Source organism: Hippoglossus hippoglossus, chromosome 11 (genome assembly GCF_009819705.1).
Source record: "Hippoglossus hippoglossus isolate fHipHip1 chromosome 11, fHipHip1.pri, whole genome shotgun sequence".
NCBI lineage: Eukaryota > Metazoa > Chordata > Actinopteri > Pleuronectiformes > Pleuronectidae > Hippoglossus > Hippoglossus hippoglossus.
Genome location: NC_047161.1, coordinates 20,991,051 through 21,006,134, shown reverse-complemented (window position 1 = coordinate 21,006,134; position 15,084 = coordinate 20,991,051). Strand labels below are relative to the sequence as shown.

The following is a 15,084-nucleotide window of genomic DNA, read 5'->3' as shown; positions in this document are numbered from 1 at the left end:
TAGTTATCAGTCACCACTCTGACACTCAGTGGTTTCCAGTTTCCCAGGGAAACCAGACCCTGGTGAATGGCAAGTGTGACACCTCTGGACAGGGTTTGAGGAAGCCAGCAGCGTGTTGTGACACAGTATAGTTTACTGCAGTTGATCTCTGACACCGAAAAGGGCTCCTGAAATTTAGCCTTAGCATTATGCTTATTATGAAATGGGCCTCGACCATATTGGCAAGCAGATCCATTTTTAAAATCCATTTGGTATTCTATTCACGTAAACCTGAGCAACTGAAGCCTATGCCAACACTAGATAGATAAAATACATTGGACTGGAACTAGGTTTTTAAATGTTCTTGCAATACATTTTCCAAATAACCAAACCATTAAAACAGATTTTTATGGGATCAACTCTCATCATGTCAAATGCCCAGATGGCCACAATTACTGGACACAAAATTATACCCAGGAACTGAAAGGCACCTGGAAATTCCTCCTTTGCTGCATATGGGCAAGGATTCCCAATTTCTTTCATTCATCATCCCTGAAATCCAGCAAGCAGTCTTTGCACCTAACGCTTCCCTCAAAATACATGGGCTGAAAAAATTTTTATCTACTGTTATTCATCTATTGGCCCCTAAAATTTATTATATGTTGGAAGGGACCTGAAATCTGGACTTATCTTTTGTTTTGGAGTATTGTGTTAATGAAACACCACATCCTGGTTTCACTGCTGATTGAAATTGATTTGATGGAATACTACCTCAGTGGAATTTTGAGGTATTCACTTGAGTATTTTCATTTTAGCTGCTATACTTCAGTGCAATACATGTTCGTTTTCAGATGTCTATGAGATGTTGGTACCATCTGAGATATTTCCTTTATGAAAATTTCACATGGTTTCATTTAAATACTGTTACTGCTCACAGAGGTAAATATCCAGTAATTCACAAAAAGATTGACGAACCAGATTTGTTTAGCAAAACTTTGTGTTATCTTCTTCTGCTCGCAGCAATCATTTCACTACCCCACCGATTCATGTGGCAAATTCACGTGGCCCTTTGGAGGACTATACTATCAAACTGTATAAGATGTGAGTCACGTCAAGCAGATACAACCATATCAGTAATGCTGTTAGGGTGTTGATGCATGTATGAACAATCCATTTAATGTCATATCATTATAACAGTGCATCAGCCTCAGGAGCCACTTTACTTCAAGACAAGTACTCTTGATAACTTGAAAGATATTTTGGTGATCTTTACCTCAGCACTTTAACAGGCTTTGAAATACAATTACTTGTTTGTAATTTGTACATGTTTGTATTGGTACTTTTATTGCAGTTGCCTGTAAACACCTGATCTAGGATTCTGATCATTTTCTGCTGTGCTTTACTGTGCTTTATCGACTCAGGTCAACTTAATGCTATCTATTGATTATCATGTGAAGTTTTTACTTCTGTAATTTATTTATTTTTGTCTTTTCCATCTGTCTTTCTCTGTCAGAAAGCTACTCATGTATTTGGTTGAGATCTCTTGCTTTGGATTCACAATGGCTTCCAATGAGCAAACTATCTGGTAACTCTTAATTATCAGATGTACAAATGAAAAAGGAGCACACAATTAATTTGGGAGAGGCAAAGCGCCCAAATACACGAGGGACAGGGTGGGGAGTGGGTTATGCCGGGGAACCATTTTATTTGTAGATTCTATTTACTCATATGACAAAAAATCCTTCAAATAGAAAACAACCCATAGAAATGCCATGGTATTAAACTGTACCATTTAAGAGGTCTTTAAGAGCTTCATCCTTGCATCAGGTCATCCTTGGTATTAGCAACATAAAATGATTACACTTCGGGTGTTACAGTAAATCCACAAGGCATCAAACAGATCAGTCTGTAGCTGCATACATCAGTGCGGTTGAAAAAGTAGATCCAAGGTAAGAAAGTGCAAATAGTCTAACAGGGCTTCAAGTCAGTGCAATTAGACAACTAGGGCTTCACTGAACACACATTCAAAACTACACAAACAGTTTCACCAGAACGGTGCTCGACAGGTTCTGCTTTAATAAGCAATCCTGTATGTTACAGTGCTGCACCACCCTGCTTTCACCGTCATTCTCTCGAGCAACAACTGTCAGTTTTAAATCCCAACACTACATACACCACAACAGAAAACTAAGTGCAAGAAAGTGTTCATCTTCACCCCAGAGATAGATACAGAACACTACTGTAGGTAAGTACACTTGCAGGCGAGACAAATAATCCATATCTTAGTGTTAGGTGAAGCGAAAACTCATGGATGTTTCATATGTCACATTTCACCATATTCACACACAAGAGTCCACAAACATTTAAGCATTCAGCTATTTAGGAATTTCACTGTCAGGTTAAAAAGCTTGGGGACAGTATTAAGATTACAGCAGATATACATTGTCACATCAAGTCTTATTAGCTTATCATTGATATAGACAGATACATTTGTATTATAGGGCTGTTACTTCTTTAAACTTGGAATTTGAACAATTAGCATCTGTTTTCTTCAAATTAATTCAAATGCAACTGACTTTTCAACCAGAAACAAACAAAAAAGGCAGCTGCATTTTCATCTATGGTGTTATGGTTACACAATTTGAAAGAACATATAACTAGATTATCTTGAAAGATGCAATGGAGTAATGGTAACCTGAGCAGAGAAAAGTCACACTTCTTCTTTCGCAAGCATCTCTGATTTAGTGGCTGCTCCAGGAGCACATTCATATGCATGTGTGTTGTGCCTGTTAGTGCATGTGAGTCACTCCCTGTGAAACCGTTGGCCCTAGAACAAACAAACTAGAGCAAGACATGGGCTGTTGTATTATTTACCATGTTTTAAGGGTGGTTTACATTTGGAAAACTAAAGAGTGACAGCCCTTTATTGGTATCTGTATTGGTATATTTTGGCCAAGATATAGCAAGAAACTTGAGATTGGAAATCCTAAAATATGTTAAATAACAAAAAATCTCTCCATAATATACATATTCCACCACAAAGCACTTGCAAGTCACAACTGAGGGATTCCCCTGTTCATGTGATGTATATTTGTTGTGTGTTGTGTGTATGAGAATATCAAATATCAATTTAAGTGGAATTTGGGTTTAATACTCATTTTAAACTGCTGGATGGTAGGATAGCTTTTGGAAAGCAGGTGAGGAGGCAGTCAGGGAATAAACCTCCCTCTCTCTAACCCTCTTTGTTAATTTGTTGCTCAACTGGGTCTTATGTCCCCCAACTTTATGACAACAGGCTTTTCAGGAAATACTACACTGCCTTTGATCTCTGGTGTTATCAGACAGCATGTCTTACAAACCAGTTCTGAAAAATCATTAACCAGCCAAAAAACCCAGCATCAGCTAGGCTCATATTTAGGTTTTTTATATAATATAAAAACTAATTTGTAAACTACTACACAAACCAAATAGAGCATCAGAAACCGTCAAGAAAGAAACATAGTTGGCTGGTAATTTCATAGAAAGATAAAGTAAAGTAAAATGTATCATTTTTGTATGAATGAAGTAATACAGGTATTGTATTGGCAATGTTATATATCAAATGTTCACATTCCTGATTTTCATTCAGCCCTAAACACAACACACTGTAATGATTCTTGGGTGATCTACTGCACCAGTGGAGGAATTCTTGGGTAAAAACCTATGTTTAATTATGAGAAAATCGAACACAAGTCTGCACTACATACAATATAGCATCCAGAACAAGTCACGCACTTCGACCATGCACATGTGTATGTGGTTTTAGGGGCATGCAGGTGACAGCTGACAGCAGTTTGACAGCATTTATTCAGGCCTGATCAGGATTGTGCAGGCAAAATGAAACAGGCTCAGATGATGGTCTTGAGCTCCTCGTCAGTCAGCTGGTTGACCATCATGATTTTGGTCAGTTGCTCTGCATACCTCGCCTGGTCCTGCATGAAGTGAGGGATGCGGATGTTCTCCATCTGAGCCACTGCTTTCAGGCGGTCCAGATCTTCGAATGACACCTGAGCCCACAGAAAAACAATGGCAACGGTTTAAGAAACCTTTTAAATGGATGTACAAAATCATTTCAATGTCAGACTCCAGGTTTTTGTATATTGTAATTATTTGTTGAGGACTATTTTGTGTCTTAACTGCTCAAACCGCTGGTGTTGTAAAACTGGACTGATTTTACAACAAGCATGTTCAGTTCTTCGTGTTCAACATCCCTAGCTATAACATAGTTTTATTATCATCAGTGGATTCAACTCTTCTGAAGCATAAGGAAATGTTCTGATTCCTCTTGAGAGAGGTTAGGGAAGCTCCAATAAACCCTGCTGTCTTTATATTTTACTCTACATCTGAACTTCTGTGGAAGGTATCACAGGAACAAGTGCACTGTTATGTACCACTTTGTAGGTTGTTGTGTTCAAAGTTGATGGATCTTGCTCAGGAGAAAGGGTCAGATAGCGTGATATCAACAGATTGGTGTCGTGTCAGCAGTTATGCAAATGTTGCAGACTGTCATGGTGAAGAAGGAAATGAATCTGATTTCTGATGTACCAGCAAATCTAAACTCTAACTTGGACTTATTATGTCTATATTATGAACTGAGATCATGGATAAAAGTGGGTGGAATGCTTTTCCTTTGCAGAATGTCTAGGCACTCTTTGAGCTGTGAATGCCTACAGGGCCTTGACATGACATGTTCCTTCAAACTGAGTGCACCATTGAAATGGTTCAAGTAGTGGAAAGCATGTCAGTATTCCAGACTTGTCCAGCTGAAAGGACCACAGGGCGGTCAGTGAACACAATACAGGGATGACATTATCACATCCTCCCAACTAGTCTGGGGAAAACGTGGGATGCCCAGGGAAAACATCTGGGCCACCTTCTCTCATTTGGGGAGGAGGCACCAGCTCAGCACACCAGTTGTGTATATCTTCTGAAGGCCACACCTTTGTACGCTGTCCTTTGAAGGATGTGGCCCCACATTTTTCAGACCTGACCACATTTATGGATAAGTGGATGATTCATAGACCTCTAGAACATATAATATGTGTCACATACCCCTTTTCCGCCTAGGCAGTTCCAGGACCAGGTTGGAGGCAGTCCGGAATCCGGAACCAGTATTTCGATGGCCAAAGAACTGGCTCTTGGCCAGAAAAACTGGTTCCAGGCTCGCACCAACTCATTGCTGGTCTATAAGTAAATACAAGCCGCTGACGTAGGCTGTTTGTAGGGAATAAGAGATAGAATGCAGACAGCTATGAAAAAAATATTACCAAATAAAGGAATTAAGTGACGATCATTATGTAGTGATCAGGGTTGATAATGTGACAGTAATTTCAAACAAATCAATGTTTAAACTGTAGCGGGTCAGAGACGTCAGCTGAGTCTGTGTGTGTGTGCGTGTGTGTGTCAGCGCAGGCAAGAGAGCGAGGGGAATGAGGTTGGACTGAATCAATGGATACATGTTTTTTAATATAATATGTCATAAGTGCCAGTTTGTGGGTTCATTTATACAGTTGAGGCGTTAAGACGTAGACAGTGATGTTCATGTTAACACATGATGTGGCTCTAAGGCGGCTCTAGCCCATGGGAAAAATAACTGGCTGCAAGTTGAACCAGCTCCGAACCAGCACCAGCCCAGCACTAGAACTCAGTTGGCTTTGGAGGAAAAGGGGTAACAGAAGTCTGCAAAGATTTGGTCCACAAATCTGGAGGGTGGACATTTGAATTGATCCAGTGACTGATTGAAGAAAAAAAGAAAAATTGTCAAGGAGCAGCATCCACCTGGTGTAAGTCCGATCACCCACGATCAATAACAGAGATAGTTGAGATGCCTCACCTTTCCTAGAGCCATCAGCAGTGGGAAGTTGATCTTGTCTCTGTATCTCAGGATCTTCAGGATGCCATCAAGGTAGACCTGGTCTTTACTGAAGCACCCTGCAATGTGAGAAATGAATGAAGTGTGAAGATGACAAATATACATTTTAAAAGGTTCATATTCATATTTTAAAGGTTATTTTGAATATATCATGTGTGAACGTTGTGTGAATCTAAATTAGAAACGTAATCAAGCCCAACATTAGATGCATGAATCTCAGTTACTGTTCAGTGATTAACCTGGCTGTGCTGTATCGGTCTGGCCTCTCTTGGCCCTGACACAGTAGTCCCAACGGGTGTTGGGGTCCTGGACGAAGCGTCCCAGGTTGTGGAAGAGCTGAGAGAAGGACATGTGGCTGGCCTGGTAGACAGTGTAGTAGAGTAGGGCAGCACGCCACAGAGTGGGGTCTTTCCTGAACAGCACACTGTGGATGCTAGCCAGGCCCTCCTCTGTCGGATTCAGGGGCTTCAGGTTGTGCTTTTTCCTTCCCACACTGCTGCTCCACGGCTGGTGGCAGTTGTTGATTCCACGGAAATAATGTGTGCCTGATGGAACAGGATAAGGACAATTTACACAAATATATTCAAGTTCACATTCAAGCCATTTTTATTAGTAGCAAAAATCAATTAGATCTTTGCCGTGATCTGCTGATATATTGGCTCAATAAATCAATAACATAGTCATTTAGCAAAGACCGGAATGGCGCAAATCAGACCTGTGATTAGGGAGGTTATCCTTTGATAAACTGCAATAAATTCAAATGTAAATGATTTTCCATTTAGCTGGTGACCTAAATGGATAAAAAAAAAGCACAAAATAAAATTCTTGCATAAACTATTGTACCCACCAATCTCATGCCTCAGCATGCCCTCCAGCCAGTGCTCCCGCGCAGTGGAGATGTTGATGGTAAGTGTAGGTCTGCTGTTCACGACTGTCATGGAGGCTCTGGACAGGAGGTCATCTGTCACCTGGACAACTATCTATCAACACAACAGAGATAGAACATCCACATTAGAGAACTATATTAATTAGAACCCAGGCTCCACAAAATGAGTGTTAAATGACAACTGTTTCCATGAGTGAGTGGTAACAGAGTTACAGAATCTTATATTACTGACTTATATTGTAATTAATGGATTATAAACACAAATAAATGTCGATCAATGTCTATCATGTCTATCAAACTGACACCCACTTGTGTTAGCAACAACTACAATTTCCGCACTGTGGTTGTATGCCTCCTCCAATCAGTGCAGTTTCTTTCTGATTCATATAAGGTCACTGTGACCACTGAAATCGAATCAGTTAATCAGTGCGTCCAAGTGAGCACGCATGTCAAATTTGAAAGAATTTCCTTGAGCTGTTCCTGATTATATTACATTCGCAAGGCATGGTGTTTCAGAGGTCACAGTGACCCTTGACCTTTGACCACCTAATTCTAATCAGGTCATCCATGAGTCAAAGTGAATTGTGCCAGAATAAATACCCTACAAGCAGTCCTGATATATCACATTCACAGGAACATGAGGTCATTGTGACCTAGACCATCAAACTCCAGGCATTCAAATCTAATCAGTTAATCCTTGAGTCCAAGTGAATGTGTGTCCCAAATGTGAAAGGAGATATATACCTTCACAAGGAAAAACTATGCTTTGTGAGGCCACAGTGACCTTGACCTTAGACCACCTAAATCTAATCACTTCTTCTTTGAGTCCAACTGAATTTGAAGAAGTTCCCTCAAGGGGTCCTTGAGATTTAGCATTCACGAGAATGGGACAGACAGATGTACATATGTACTGATGACCACTGGATGTCGCCGGCGCGGAGGCATAAGAATTGTTGATATTATTTGTTATGCAAGAGCTTTGACAATGTCACTTTTGATATTGGGTGTTTAGTTAGACGTAGCAGTAAGCCCTAATCGGTAAGTGTTAAAATAACTCATTGAGTGTGTGTTTGTTTATCTCCACAGACAAAGAGGAAGGAGGGTCTAGGGATGGACGACAGAGCTCATGGGGGGGCACATTAGGAGAGAGCAGAGAGGACACAATGAGAGGAAAGGGCAAAGGAAAGATGAGACAAAAAACCCAATCACAGGAAGCCTGTATGGGACCCAGCTTGATCTAATGCCCTAAGACTCTGTCCTTGGTTGACCACAATCCAAAAGTTTTAAATACAAAATAACTCTGTACATTTTTTTGATTTGAATGCATTGAAATATATCTGTTTTTGTCACATACACCTACGTTTTTTGTTTTTTATTCCTTTCACTCACTTGAATTTTCTTTCTGCTGTCTGGTCTGTTTGAACATAAAAGGAATTTGCCAAGTATCCCCAGACGTGTGTGAACCTATAATGTGATATGTCCAGTAAAACCTTATTAACTGGGTGATGTAACGTTGGTTGTTAGTTACATAAACACGAAAGCAAACTGGTTTTGATGACCTGAGTGTGTGGCGGCTTTTGCCATGTCTCACTTTGCCCTGAAGCACATTCATTTTGATGCCCTCTTGTCTGCTGCCGTGTCATGATGATGTACAAATCCACCATGACACAGACTGCAGAGGCCACAGTAATACACCAGGCTTCACATCATCTTCTCTTTTACCTTTTACTGTATTTTTAATCACACGGAAAATAATCAAAGCCACAAAAACACGAGATTTTGCTGCAAACACTCTCTTTCTTCTTATACCCAAATCATGTATTCTCTCACCTCCCCCACACAGCCTTCCTTCTCCATGTATTTCTTGACATTGTGCCAGATGCGACTCTTGGTGAGGAGATTACCCCCAGTGACCTGCTCAAACTTCTCATAGCTGCCATATCGCTGCAGTGCAAGCTCCATGATGTGGACTGCCTGTAAAAGATGAGAAACTCATTATGTACAAGCTGTCATGACTAATGACTAATGTCCTGTTGCTGATGCTTAGAACATGCAGGATTTTCCACTGTGGTGCTCCAAAGTGGTAATTAAAGACAACTGCAAAAACATCACTAAAACAAAGTTAAACAGAGAAGAAATAATTAGTCATAGACATTAAACAAACCACTAGTTAGTCTAACAACTTATTATGAAGAAAAAACAGATCGTTAAACTGTGATATTTTTTACAGGCCAATTAGGACATGTAGATAGGTCCTGACTGGTATATCCTTATCAATCAATCAAATTATATTTGTATAGCCCATATTCACGAATCACAATCTGTCTCATAGGGCTCATCCATTGAAGTTTCCCAAGGTATTACAGTTGGTCACAGTCCAATCCGTGTCTCTATTGTTATGCTTCTACTTCTTAACAGTTCAAGTTTTTTTTTTATCACTCTTAAAATGATGATTGCCTGATTAACCTTGTCCTCGAGCATAATAATTTGAGCCTGACCAACACTGGATCTTTGAGTCTAATATTAATATACAGTATATCTTTGAGAGTCTGCATCATTGGTCTGTATTATCAGTGCTCTATGATGGTCCCACTATGTAATGGAGACACTGTTTCCACTGTTTGGCATTAATCTTCTGCAATTTTTTTTCTAACATGACCAACAAATACCCCAATACAAGAATGACTTTACTAACATCATATCAGTAAATTCATCAGCATGGCCAATTTATCAGTCTGGATCTCGGTCTGGATAAATACTTTCTCCAGCTGAAGGAGCTCTCATATCAATCCACCTTTACAAGCTATCGTTCTTCAATCAATCAGCCCATATATAGCCCATATTCACAAATCACAATTTGTCTCATAGGGCTTTAAAAAGGTGTGACATCCTCTGGTTTGATGTATCCAGTGTTGCTTTGCTTTATTGTATGTTAATGATGAACTTGCTGCTCACATGTACAATCACCAGACTCATCTGTATATCACCTCATCTATGGTGGATCATTGTGCTCTATTTCCATTAGTTGATATTATACAGTCTTTGTTTCCTCCATATGTGCCTGCCCATGGTGTTCTCTGCAGTGGTCTCCACCAACAAAGTTCCAGCAGACACCAGAGGAAGAGAGGAGGAAAGGCTAGAATCCAGGTGAAGATGACGCCTCAGAGAACTGTTGAGAAAATAGTGCCTGATAAATGTCCCCCAAACGTTTCTAATGACTCTTGCCTTGGCTTTTCCTGCTGATTCATGGAATGACCACCCTCTATGGTTGGATACGTTATATTCTCCTGTCTCCAGCCCTTAATTTCCCCTCCATAAACTGCTCAGACTTCTCCATGTTTCCTTCAGAAAAGAACAAGGTCTTTACAGCTCTCAGGATGGTGCCGGTAAATGCTCTCTCCATAGCTGACATTATTATTCCATCTAAAAATACTTTTTTGTTTGCGATAGAAACCTGGCAAAGGGATTTTGAACATTTATCCATTATGAAGCCATGCCAAAAAAATTATGTTTATCAGATTGCCTAGAATTTCACAAGTCTAAGACACAAATTAAATCGTTGATGTTTTGGAAGTTGTGATTCTTTATAAATATATATTTGCTTCACATTGAATACAATCATTACAATTATTTTGTATTATCATTACACATACAATATATATCATACTATAAGACAAATGGGATTAAAGTGACAGTCAACTTTTAGAATTCAGCAGAGAGGAAGAAAACATGACAAAATAGGGCAGACAGAAGAACACGATCATCCTCCACAGGATTGTCTTACTGCATTTCCTATTCAGCTCACTCACACATTTCCTGTTCAGCTCACAAAGTGGTATTGTTGAGAGAGCCTGCAATTCAACACCACCAGACTGTTTTCCAATACAAAAAAAAAAATATACCTATACATTAGTGGGGTGAACCCAATGTTGAATTCTGAAAGTACAAAATATGGTTTTGAGAGTATTGTGTTTCTTCTACAACTTAAGTATTGTTCACTGAACATGAAGTCATGTTGTAAATGTTGATTTGAGACACAAAGGCTTTCACATTTGTTTCCTGAACTAATTCATCCCAGCCACTTTCCATCAACTCTAATTTGTCATTCAATAGCTCCAGCAGCAGGTCTCTGTGATGCTGTATCCAGCTTGACTTGGCTCAGCACCAACCTCATGCACTATGGGCATTGTTGTAGATTAGGTTAATGACCTGTCACTGCTTCTGGTCAGAGTACTCTCCTTTCTTCAGCATGCAAGCAGGCAACTTTTCCCTTTCGTTTTATTATACAATCAAGTAACAAAGGCCTTGTTCAGACCTGATATCTGTTGCAGGTGACCCAATCACAGGTAGACAGCTCTGGAGATCTGGATCAGGAGATCCAAATGATCAGACCACATTCAGAGGTTCAGCTTTGCTGAGTGCTATTCTAGTTGCAGATGGTTTTGCTCTTAACTGTGTGCAAACAAGTGAACCAAACTGAAAAATGTAATTGTTCTAAAACGCATTTGGTGGAAACTCCTTACCTGTGTCAGGAAGCGATCTGAGGAATTATTATGCCGTGCCAGGACAAGAGGAGAGATGGGGTTGCTGTACTCAAACTGGGGATTGTAGTTGAAGTCAGACTTAAAAAACTTGACCTTCTCTTTCTCCACATTAGAAGGCTTGATTGCTGTAAGGAGGCAGATTTTCTTGGCATTTTCCACTTCCCCCGCAAAAGCTGCTTTATGCAATGATCGAAGTTTGGTGCGAGGCGAATTGGGGACCCACATCTTCCTGAGTTTTGGGACTGTGCGAGGGGTGAGGCTCATAGTGCTGCCCACTACTGCGATACTCCGTGTTGGTTTAGAAAAACTAGAGTTGGTGCCTGAGATGACACAACTTGTCTTTGCAGGTTTACCACAACCTTCTTGAGCACGCACCTTTTTAAAACCCATGCCTGGATGGTTCCTTTTACCAAGTGTGGCAGCACATTTCACTGATGTTTTGGGCTTCTTGTACAGAGACTGTTTTGGGCTCTCCCACTCTTCCTCCTCCGCCTGCAGCCGTATGCATGAGCTGCTGGAGCCAGTGCTGAAGAGGTCTTTGAGGACACTGGATGGCATCTTCTCCAGGCAGACATGGCTTGGACTCAGTGCCTTGTCAGTAGAGTTTAAAATGTACTTTTTGGACATTTCTACTTCTGGCCAGTGAAGTCTTTCTGAAATGAATAACATGAGAAACCATTAAGTGAGGACAGTGTGTATGTCTACTGATTACTTCAGATTCACCTTCACGTGCAGACCTTTTATGGATAGCTAGATAGACTAATCCTCTAATCAAGCCAGGATAAAATTAGATTTATTCCAGTGCCAAGCTAAAACAAGGTGATAAAGATACGGATACAAGAACTTATAATGAGTATGATAAACAGTCTCTCTCTCCCCATTTTGCTTCAAGCATAATGATGTGATTTTACTCGAACAGACCTAAATTGACTTATCCTGGACTTGTGTTTAGTCTGTATCACAAGTCAGTATACTGCCGTCACAGAGAATATTCCTATCATCATATCTCCAGAGACAGTACAAGAGTCGTGAGAGCTCTACTGAGGAAACCTGGTACATCCTCAGGCTGAGGGCAGCCTCACATCGGACAGGAGCACTGAGGCAGAATCCACTAATGAGCACAGCAGCACAGCGATGACATGAGTGGAAGAGCTGAGGGCGAGTACAACTCGGACTCTTTGCTATGTGCTCAGCCACCCAATCGAATAGTTACCTAACACATCAGATGGGCAACCGATCACTCAGCTCGTAGCTGATGTGACAGTCTATTCTCACGTCACACGTTTAACCACACTGATATGATTCAGTAGTTAACGTGAATGCCCCTGATATGTCGTTAATCCGTTAAGCAGAGCAGCTACAGTCAGAGGGAAACAAGAGAAGCAAACACACAAGCGTTACCTGTTACTTTTATTGACTCCAGCATCCTCCGTGAGGCTCAACCTTAGCAGCGCTGTTTGAAGAATGATAACGTTACTTAGCAAAGTTCAACGAGCTAAATTAGCCGGATAATGAGGACCAAAGAGAAATCCAACGAAGGAAGCGAGTTGCCTGTCGTAACTACGTATTTCGACACGCAGAAATACGTTGGTGAAGCATGTCAGTGGAGAAGGACTGAGCGGACACTGTTCATCCAGTCCGACGGACGACTGAGAGATCTGAGCTGTCTCTGCACTGACTGCTCTGTTTCCATGGTTCCGCTGTTGCCTACGCAACACACACGGACGCTGATGGGAAATGAAGTCCTTCTGTGAATAGGATCAGTTAAGACCATTTAGACAAAAAATATCCTTGCACGGTCTTAAATGGTCGAAGATACATGCATACAGACATACACATATTTCAAGTGGATTAAATTTAATCCTACTTTGGATCATACTCAGGCATTGTTCCTAGACGCCATGATTGTAGTTTTCTTTATGAAGGTTGCTCCTCCCAACTATTAACGGCCCAACCGTTAACGTTCAAGTTTTATTTGTCATATGCAAATGAACACAGGGTCAACTGTACAATGATGCTGGACAAGAAGAAGCCGGTCAGCTCAGCCGTGCAATAGTTACATTCAAATAATAGCAAGGTAGAAACAGCTTACTGTAAAAAAGTCAAATACAATACAAAACTAGATACATTCAAAGGTGTTTTAAACAACTTTAACTGATTAGAGTGCGTGTGAATGTTATTGCACATGGGCATGTATAATTATTGTATTGTGTGTTTATTCTTTTCTAAAAAGAAGCGATAGTAATTATAGATATTATTCATAATTATAGATAATTGTTATCTATTTAAATATTATATAAGTGTATTGTGTATTTTCTTTAATGTTTTTATAAATCATATTTTCTTTGTTTTTATTTTATTCTTGTTTAGTGTGATATGTGGCAGATACCTTGTTGCTCTAACACAATAATTTCCCAGTTTGGGAAGTCCATCCATCCATCCATCCATTATTTTGTGTAGGCTGTACACTGCTGGGACAAACACAGGAGTATATTCATATTGAAATTCCATACATATGCCCTGTTTTAAGAGCTCTAAATCTGATATCTTCTTTGGTGACTCATTTGTTTCAACTTCCTGTAGGGAGTGACATTAAAAACTATCTAAATGTATGACTGTTTTTTATTTGGATCTCAAATTACAGAAGGGAAGGCCATATGGAGGACCACAAGTGTCACAGATATAGTTGTAAAGCACATTTTTATTACCCTTTATTTCAATGCTTTTGTGTGCAGCATGCAAATTATTTTTTAAAAAGTGCTTTTTGTAGGGGGTAGTCAAAGTCTACGTGGGATAAAGCCCATGTGGCGTTTGGGATCAGAGTAACAGTCTTAAAACTTCCACACACTGGTCAGCAGCATAGCAGAACTGTTGCCTTCCCCTGAAGGGTCTTCCCCACCACAAACATCATCCTAGATTCTCCTGGCCAGGCAAATGTAGAGGTCACATGATGTAGCTGGGCAATGCACTGTTGTCATGGCTGGTCACAACACTTTCTGCATTTCCCTGCACTCCATGCAGAGGCGCCAAACAGGTTGGTTGGGCCACTGGCCTGGGGAACCTGGTGGATGGGCACTGGCCGAAATGAGGCTGGGGTCCCTCCTCCCCAAAAGCTCCTGACAGAGGCTCACAGACTGAATTCTGGCCTGGAAAGACAGGAGGTCAGGGAAATATAATTAATTCACATATGAACACACTTTCATGATGATCGGGATGTGAACAAAGTATATGATGTCATGTTGAGATAAATGTTCATTTGCCACCTGGTGAGCTTATAATAGACTATCTTTAAATATTTGCTTCACTCCCAGGTCACGTGTCTTCCCTTTGTGAAGCATAATAAAATACGGAAAATGAAAAGAGGACTTTATATGAAACCAAAATGGGGCCGTTTTAAGAATTGACATTTTTTTCGAATTGTTTTGATATTTTTTTTTCGTTTCTTGCTTTTTAATTTTGACTGAAAAACAAAACACTTTGGGGTTTTTTGTTTACTTTTCTGTTTTAAATTGACATCACGGGTTATACGATAATAAGATAATAATCGGACCAACAGAGCATCCATTGTGACTGTTTGTTTTCTGCACTTGACTCATGTGACAGACGGAAGTGTTGTAAAGTGACGTCTCCCTTTCACGCGCCTCATCCATGGCTGTGATTGGCGGACGAGCGTAAAGCTTGGCTCGCTGATTCTGATTGGTCCTCAAGCGTCTCGCTCAACGGTCGGAGTCTGCGCAGTAGGCGCAGCGCTGAAATTCAAATTT

The 15,084-nt window shown here is 40.4% G+C and overlaps 1 protein-coding gene across 1 annotated transcript; it reads right to left on the bottom strand.

The window, feature by feature from the left end:
- Positions 1 to 1,686: 1,686 nt before the first annotated feature.
- si:dkey-222b8.4 (uncharacterized protein KIAA0895) lies at positions 1,687 to 13,020 on the bottom strand. The gene is made up of 7 exons (XM_034601196.1): positions 12,722 to 13,020; positions 11,300 to 11,973; positions 8,607 to 8,750; positions 6,738 to 6,870; positions 6,130 to 6,435; positions 5,852 to 5,949; positions 1,687 to 4,025 (listed from the first exon to the last, which is right to left on the bottom strand). Exons 1-7 carry the CDS (start codon positions 12,744 to 12,746, stop codon positions 3,867 to 3,869), a joined length of 1,539 nt encoding a protein of 512 aa, XP_034457087.1. The 5' UTR covers positions 12,747 to 13,020; the 3' UTR covers positions 1,687 to 3,866.
- Between the last annotated feature and the right edge of the window lie 2,064 nt (positions 13,021 to 15,084).